Source organism: Triticum dicoccoides, chromosome 7A (genome assembly GCF_002162155.2).
Source record: "Triticum dicoccoides isolate Atlit2015 ecotype Zavitan chromosome 7A, WEW_v2.0, whole genome shotgun sequence".
NCBI lineage: Eukaryota > Viridiplantae > Streptophyta > Magnoliopsida > Poales > Poaceae > Triticum > Triticum dicoccoides.
Window position 1 is genome coordinate 723458762 of NC_041392.1, and position 9129 is coordinate 723467890.

The 9129-nt window shown below is 46.7% G+C and overlaps 1 protein-coding gene across 1 annotated transcript; it reads right to left on the bottom strand.

Moving 5' to 3' along the window:
• Positions 1 to 324: 324 nt before the first annotated feature.
• On the bottom strand, positions 325 to 933 carry LOC119333733 (oryzain alpha chain-like). The gene has a single exon (XM_037606528.1). It carries the CDS (start codon positions 844 to 846, stop codon positions 421 to 423), a length of 426 nt encoding a protein of 141 aa, XP_037462425.1. The 5' UTR covers positions 847 to 933; the 3' UTR covers positions 325 to 420.
• Between the last annotated feature and the right edge of the window lie 8196 nt (positions 934 to 9129).

A 9129-nucleotide genomic window follows, 5' to 3' on the forward strand; every position in this document is an offset into this window, starting at 1 on the left:
ACATATAGCTTGGAGGTAGTGAACCTCTGGAAATCGCGCCGGACTTCGCGCTCTGTTATAGCGCCGTTGCTTTTAGATATAGAGAAGCTAGCTGCTACTTTAGTTTCTTTTGATGTAATTCATGTAAGGAGACATGCAAACGTTTCAGCCCATCACTGTGCGCAACAAGCATGCACAAAGGAGGCAACGGAGTGTTGGATGGGCTCCCCTCCGGGCTTCTTGGTCACCAGCCTTATGGCTGACATGGCCGGTGCCTCTTCATATGGATAAAGCTCTTTGTTACCCCGCAAAAAAATGTGTGATGTGTCTATGACAAACTGTTCCCACATGACAACCTATTCCAGATGACCAATAAAAATCTACAAATAAATCTGAGTCAATCGAGGATTTACATCCAACAGAAATATACTAGTCGCAGGACTATGCATGCAATTTACAAAATGCAAGAACAACAATGAAAGTAGAAACAAACAGTATGTATGCAATCCACGCTGCCTTGGTCTTCGTCCAGTCGCCGTAGCCATCTAGTGGAATGTAACATGGGCGAAAGGCTCTGAACTCCTCACCATGGGTGTGGTCGGAGAAATTGTTGAGTTGCCGCTGGATCCCGGCGGCGCTCTGCTGATCGATCTTCCGCAGCAGGTTGTCCTTGAAGATCGCGTACTGGCGCTCCTCCTCGCGGATGGAGTCGTAGCTCCTCCCGTATTTGGCCTTCCACTCCACGAAGATCCGCCGCGTCTCGTCCTCGCTCCTCTCCCTGTAGGGTATCTGGATGTCCGCCGCCGCCAGCGACACCAGCAGCAGTACGAGCGATGCCGCGGCCATGGGAGCCGTGGAGCTCCTCATCACCAGGCCAAGGACGACGGGAAGGTGGGCGGAGTGGATCAGATCTGTGGAAGGCGGGGATAGAAGTGAGAAAGAGATGTGAGGGGAAGAACGATCAGAGGGGGAATCGTGCAATTAATGCCTTCCATAAATATTGACCTGTACCCAGCTATAATATTGTTCGTCTATGCTCCCTTGGTCTTCGTCCAGTCGCCGTAGCCATATAGTACTACAATCAAGGCCCAGCCATAAAACCAGTATTTGACAGAGTTCTTTCTGCAGATTGTTCGTCCATTGTAATCTTACTCGGCAGTTAGCTTATGATCCCCGTCACACTGTCTCCCAACAACACGTATGTCATTCACTCTCGTGCACCAACATATTGAATCTAAGGGCATCTTAGAGGGTAATACCCAAATGGACGACCCCATTGTCCACACATATGTGTGGTCAGTAGATGCCTAACCACCAAATGCTATCACCCATTTCTCCCCTATTTTCAACTATTAAAATTCCAAATTTTATTGCAGTTCGGATATATCACAAGCAAACTATATGGAAGTAACTTAATCTAAAACCAAAATCTATTGGATAAGCTGGACGACGACCTGGGATGCATGTCCTTCGAGGACACTGCTAGTGCCATCGTCATCACCGCCACTGCCGTAGTCACTCTAGCCGTGTGCGCCACTGTGGCATCTACCTGGGATGCAGCGTCCCACCTGCGTTGCAGTCTCTCGGCTACCTCTTGGCTGTGGTGGTCGTCCTCTGCCTTGTGGAGGATGTCAGGCCAACTCCACCGCACGATCCCAAACGGACGTCTGGATTGGTCGGATTCTATCCGTTTGGGGCGCCGATGGGTTCGCCCGTGTCCAGCTTTGTCAGATGGGTTGTGCGTGCGCGCACCGCGCGGCGCGGCCGTACCCCAAATCATGTCCAGGGTGGACGTGAATAAAAAAATATATAAACTGGAATGAAATAACTAAAAAAGTAAGTAAACGCATTTAAAAAAACGTAAAACATATATAGGGGTCGGCCACAAAACGACCCAGTTTCCACGGCCACTTAAAAAGGCCCAGTTTTATAATTAACATATAAAAACAAAATAAAAACTCCTCCCGCGCGCTCCTGCCGCGCCCGTCGGTGCCGTGGCCGTCGCCGTCTTTACTGGCCGCCGCCGTCGTCGTCGTCGCTGACGAGGTCGACGTAGGCCGGCGGCGTCCACAGGTGGGCCGGAGGTGCGTGGTGGACTGGGGCGGGCTGGACGGCCGGAGGTGCCTGCACCACCTCCTCCCGTGGCGACGCCTCCCGCTCCGGTGAGCGCGGCGGAGTGGGGCACCAGTTCACGCCCACGTCGGCGGCTATCTCCGAAGCAGTGTAGGACCAGCCCCACCCCTGGCCCAGCAGCTGCTGGAACGCGGCCGTCGGGTCCTCCTCCATCGCCTCCTCTGGGAAGGCGACGTCCCTGGCAGCAGAGAGCGCCATGGCCTCCTCCAGGCCGTCCATTGCCGCTCGTCGTGCGTGTTCATGGAGTCGTCCATAACACGCTACAGGAGACGGGCCTCCTCCTCCGCTGTCATGCGAGGAGGGGGAGGTGGCGACGGAGACGGGGAAGGTGACGGCGTGGGCGTCAGGCCGCGCACCCGCGTACGCCCACGCGCCTCTGCACGTGGCCTCCGCGGCCCCGACACGGTGCCGGCGAAGTAGGACGTGCGTCGCACGTCGTGCTCGTCCTGGAGCCATGTGTCCCACAGCGGGAGTCGAGGGCATACTTGTGGTCGTAGTACAGGTCGTCGGGGAGGAGGCGACGGCGGCGCGCGATCTCTAGACAGCGTGCACGGCCGCTCCCCGGGACCGGCGGGATCGCACACGATCGGCGGACAGGTGCCAGTTGTTGGGGAGGTGGACGTCGCTCCAGGGAAGCGGCGTCCTCGTCTCCCAATAACGGCAGCACACCGACGCGCGGACGTAGTACCAGTCGCGCTCGCCGGCGGACGTGGGGCGATGGAGAAAGCCGTCGGTGCGGGGGCCCGGCGTGGTGGTGATGCGGAGCCGGCGCGGCGCCCCGACGAGGAGCCGGCCTCGCGGTCCTGCTTCCCCTTACGGTTCCAGAAGCCCATGGCGTCGAGGGTGGCCGGCCGGCGAGCTCGACAAGGGAAGGGGCTAGGGTTTAGCGCGGTCGGGTTTCGAGGAGGCCGCTGGATGGAGTGGGGCAGTGTGGACAACGACCGGTCCACGGATTCCCCATTTAAGAATGACAGCGACCTTTCACTGGGCCGATGACAGGTGGGGTCTGCCACCCGTGCGCATTGATGTTGGCGGGCGGGAGGTAGGTGGCCGCCCCGCCACGCGGCCAGACGCGGACGAGCAGCGCGTCCGTTCGTTGTCCGCGGCGCCCGAAACCCGATGCAAAGATGCGCTTGAAATGGGTCGGTCCGGACACAAAACGGAACAGATGGGTCCGGGCCGTCGCGCGCTGGGCCGCCTTGTTTGTCCGTTTTACCCCAAACGGACGGGACCGGATAGGATGGGGTCGCGCGGTGGAGTTGGCCTCATGCTCCGGTTACATGATGGCCATACGAAGCAACTCTTGATTGAGGAGGCGCAGGCAGTGGGCCTCAGACCCCTTCAAATCTGTCTATCTATCTATATCTATCTATCTATCTATCTATCTATCTTTCTATCTTCTATATCTATCTATCTATATCTATCTATCTATATATCTATATCTATCTATATCTATCTATCTATCTATACCTATACTAATTACAGACTCCCAAAAAATTACCACGTTAATTAGTAATTAACAACCGTTAATCTGGTGGGACCAAATTATAACGGCTCAGATTGGAATTAATGACCCTTCCATCAGGTGGGTCTGAGTTATAATTCTTTTTTTTATAGATGAGCTATAATGGCCTAGATCGTAGAGTATCCAAACCATATACGCAATGAGATCCACCTATAAGGACTAGTGGAGGAATCATCCTCATCAGATCTATTCGTGAAGAGATTTCAAAAAAGAAAATCTGTTTGTCAAAAGCCAAGAGGCGCAGAAGAAGGATACAAATAACAGCCTCCTCCAGCACCCCATCCTGTTCGTGGAGGCCTCCAGCCCTCGATCTATTTGTCAACAGCAAACAAGCACAGAAGATGGGTACGAAGAACTGCCTCCTCCAACACGCCATCCTGTTCATGGAAGCCTCGAGCCCTCGATCCGTTCGTCAAGAGCCAAGAGGCGTAGAAGGACGCCCCTTATATGGATCTTCCTCGGGTACAATTCAATCAGCTGTAGCCGCCGCCGCCAAGAATAACCTGACAGCCAACATGTCTACGTTAGTCAATAAAAATTAGATCAGGGATCCCAACTCTCAATTCGTTTGTGGATTTTGTAGAGGCACCAGAAAATAAGCTCTCACATAGCTCTTTGTCAAATCGTCCAGTAGACCAATGTTCCACTAAACCCACGATTCAATCTAGCTTCTCACCAATCCCTTTCATCTCTGACCTTTTAATCTCTTCACGTTTAGAGTTCCAACCTCACCGCAAACTGCAATACAACATCGAGATTGTTGGCGTGGCACAGGAGGAGGAGGTTTACTGACGCCACTTTTAAGTAGAATCACACCGCCCGCTCTTGCTGCGGAGGATTCCAACTGGAGAAAGTGGAGTTAGTGCCAGGTGGTGCAAGTCTATTCTACAGCTGTTAAATCCTCTCACGAACACATGATCTGCTTGGTCCGATCCCTATTGTTTGGTCAAGCAAAAAGCACTTGCGTACATGCATATCTATGGGAACTTTCCTCTGTAGATCAGAGACAAGCCACTAACTTTTTATAGGAGGCTTAATTCACAGATGTTTTGTGATGTTAACCCATGTCAGACAGCTGAATTTGTTGATATTTTCGATGTACAGATTCAAAATATTGTATTTTAATCCAAATATATGCTAAACTTATGATTATCAGTGTGGTAATATTGAATCATTTTGTCTTTGGCCATACATTACGAGAATTAAGTCGTTAGCTTCGTATATTTTTCAGTTACTACATTCCTGTTGTACAGCAAAAAAGGCTCTGGATTGGTGCAGAGAAGACAATTTACATGAAATTTTCCTGCTGTTCTAACTATGGATTAGAGTCAGTTTTTTCTTTCTGAATCGCAATGTAATTTTCCCTTCTCTTTGACTTCTTTCTGTAAGGAATATTTGGTTGGGTGATATTTCCATATATCCTGAATCATTCATGTTCAGTTCATTCCAAACCTGCTGATTTGCTAAAGCAATTTTATGTTTATTCTCATCAACACTAAAAATACTTGCATCACATGTCACACTAAGGTTACATTAGTTGTATTACTCTACTTATATCATATGCAAATTCTGCACTCCTTTTTGCTGCTAAATATGGTCACTCCGCATAGTTTTGTGCATTATTTTTAGCTTCAGAGAAGCTGTGAGTAGGTATTTTCATTGCTCTTAGAACATTCAGAATCAGTACGTGCTCTCTCTAGCTCTGTATACTACATAGCAGCTGGTTTTTCAAGAGTAATTATTTTTGTAACCATGAATTCACATGTTAGCATGATGTTCTTAATAAGATAGTACTATGTATATGTTGAATATATATCCAAGGACCAGGAACACATATGAGTAGTAGCGAGGCAATCCCCTTCTAATAATTTATTGAAAGAACTTGGAAGGACTGCAACCAACTGCTGACAAACTCCTCCTGTACACCGCTAGGCATCAGCTGCATCTGATGTCTCCAGATGTGATGTATTGTCTAGCGTGCTTCCATTCCATGTGTGAATTAAAGTCATCCCATATTTTGCTCGACATGCTAAACCTGCTAGAAGGATTTAATTTTTGTCATCACTGCATCCAATATCGGTGACATATTTTGATGCTAGCCATTAGAGACATCGAATGCACAAAATCTAGCAATTGATCAGGTAAGCTAGAAGAACGATCATGCCTACCATCGACTCTAACTGCGGGAGCAATGAATCAACCCATCAAGTACTGCCTAAGTGTGGCTGGACGGCCAGGATTTCTGGATCCCACCGCCACCATAATGGTCGAGTCCTCCAGGACATGCCCTTTGCTGCGGGCCATATGGATGCGTGCGTGTATAATGATGAGATAGGATCAGCAGGATGTTCGGACAGCAGTATTTTTTTTACAGTTGTGTCTCTGTTCTCCTCAATATTCACATGCCGATGATCATGCTGACTTGATGGTGAAGAAGAATGTAAGTGCCTGAACATGCAAATATAATTGTTAGCGTATTCATCTATATTATATGTCTAACCTACAGTATAAATTGGAAAACTGTAGTTAGAATTGTTTTGGCATATCCGGTATTATCATCACAAAATGAAAGGTGGTACAGTATAATTCAGAAAACAAATATAATTTAGACTCTTATATTCTTCTGAAAAAATGAATGCTCACAGAGGGTCATAAACACAATATGTTATTCAAGTATATAACCACATATACATGTCTTACTATAAATTGCTTCAGTCTACACTTATTTTTTTTATTTTAGGTAGTCAAATTATAAACATCTATTGATGATTTTCACCACAATTCCAGTTTAATTATCATATGTTCAATTTGCTCTGGTTTCGCAGGATGGATTTTACAAATATATGAATTAAGTAATTGGCTACATAGTAGTAAGTCTCGGTTGATCATACTATACTTCATAGAAACGTTGTTTCATATGAAAGGAAAATAATTATCAACACTTTCTTCGTTGAAGCTAATATATGTTTGGCTCACCATATGTTAATACGGTCAACCATGACTTTTTGATGTGCCCGTGCAAACGCACGGGTTGGCGACTAGTTTGACTAGTCCGTAACCTAGGCCTCGGCGAGAACGTGCGGCGACACCAGTTGTGTCTTCGTGAAGGACATCGAGTGGACCACCCAGCACCATTCCAAGATGGTGGAACGTTGCGAGCGCGATGAGGACGCCGAACCGTGTGACCCACTCGACCCATCGAGGTAGAACTCTTGGTGGGGATGCGGTGCCGTGGGATGGATGGCACTAAAGATGGTCGCCATGACAACTGGCTTACATCTATGGGGGCTCTTAGTCAATCAAAGAGTTTCTTAGCCCCTCCCAGATATGTCAGTCGGACTTGATATCTGGTGGCTGCAAATGCGGGGACTCCGCCTCCCACTCGAGACTAGACCAGTAGTCGTAACGGGGTTCCTGCTTGACACATGCCTACGTGATGGAGGTTGATGGCCCAGGCGACACGTGGCGGTGTGGTGGCGCGAACAGACCAGTCTACGGTGGTTGGGTGTCACCTTGGCTGCGCGAATGGCAGCCTAAATTCCTACCAGATCCGTCGCCGTGGTGGCTCATCATACCGTAGCCAATGAGCAGCCTAAATTCTCTACGGCATCTTCTTGCCCATCGCGATGGGGCAGCGACTAAGTGTTTGGGTTGGAGTGATGTAAAGAGTGAGCCAGGAGGATGTTAAAAAGGGTGCAAGGAAGGACTGTTGGTCAGACGTGGCGCACGTCTTGACTCCCCTACGCCACCTCTTGATTTGGGGCTGGATTCGGGAATTTTAAAATACCGAAGCTGGCGCTCGTGTTGGCCGGCTAAAATTCTCTGGACATGACAGTCATGACTAATAGACCTAAAATGGGTACATGCCTGGGAGATGCCCTAATACTCTATATACATGAGAGAAAGCTCCAATTAAACTAATTCTTTACATGCATGTATTTGTGTGAAAATGGGCAGTTCCTTATGAGTAAGATAGATGTATAGGCATTAACTTCACTAAGGACTACAAATTTAGTATGCATCTTATGATCCTGACTATTGCTACAGGCTTGCTGTCATCAGTCTTCCTTCTATGGCTGCAGCCACCACCTAATCGGCACCTAATCCTATATCAGTCCTTTGTATATACTAGTAATGTGTACGGGCAATGCACGTTGATATTAGAAACTACATTAATTGAACATAGATATTAGGTAGGATAACTGATATTAGGCAGTATACTACACGTCGATATTAGGTAAGATATTATTTGGGCGTTAATTATGTGATTTTCATTGACATTGATATTTGGTATGATATTAATTGCTTACTAAACATATTAAGCACTCACCATTGGAGTAGTCTAGGTCGTTGGATTGAAGCGGTTTGATGGTCCACCCTTTGGGTCCTTTTGTATTGGTACTAGATAACTGCCCGTGCATTACAACAGGAGTATAAACATTCTATTAGATTGCATGTGATTGCACGTCCACTAATATATTGGTGTGCTAAATTCTTTGCAAGATTGTGTATGCATTTGCCATGATTTACCTGCCATCTTATTGTTAAGCAGTTATTTGGTAAGAATTTATTGAGTTACCAAAGAATATATATTTTTTGGAGAGAAATCAGAGATGGAAGAAAAAAGTGAACATGAGAAGGGAAGGAGGGGCAGAGAGGTTGGATGAAGCAGACAGTGAAACAGTAACCTTACGTTCTTTTCAAGTAGTACTAGACAATTGCCGCTATGTTGCAATGAGAGTATAAACATTCTACATAAATAGCCCATGACTGCGCGTCTATTATTATATTGATACGTGCAATCACCATGATTTACCTGTCATTTTATTGTTAAACACTTATTTGGTAAGAATTTAATGACTTGCCAAACAAATTATGTTTTCATTTTGGGTATGGTTATAAAACATGCGACAATTCATTATGTTTTGGGTAGAATGAATGGGGGGAAAATGAGACTTTGAAGGATCAAAGAGGAAAAAAGAGTGGAACGTATATAAGAAGTTGTACGAAAGAGTGGTGGAATGGGAACCTTACATTGTTTTTAAGTAGAAGAGATAGAGAATTAGCATGTGATTGCACGTCTATTGTTACATTGGTTTTATGAAATCTTAGCAAGACTTTGTATGTGCCATGATTTACCTGCCATCTTATTGTTAAGAATTATTTGGTAAGAATTTGTTGAATTACGAAAAAGATATTATTTCAGAGAAAGGCCAGAGATGGGGGGAAATGCCATCTTCTTGTTAAGTAGTTATGACTTAATAAAGATTATTATTATTTTAGAGAAAAATCAGAGATGGAAGAGAAAAAGATAAACAGGAGATGGGAAAAGGCCGGGACATAGGAAGGTTGTACAAAGGAGAGGATGAAATGGGATCCTTTAGTTTTTCTAAGTAGTATAGAGAAGAGATAGGTATAGATATATTTGTGACAATGCACTCATTCGGTCCATTCCTTGGTTGTATGCCACACTCGCAGGCCGGGTTGGGGTC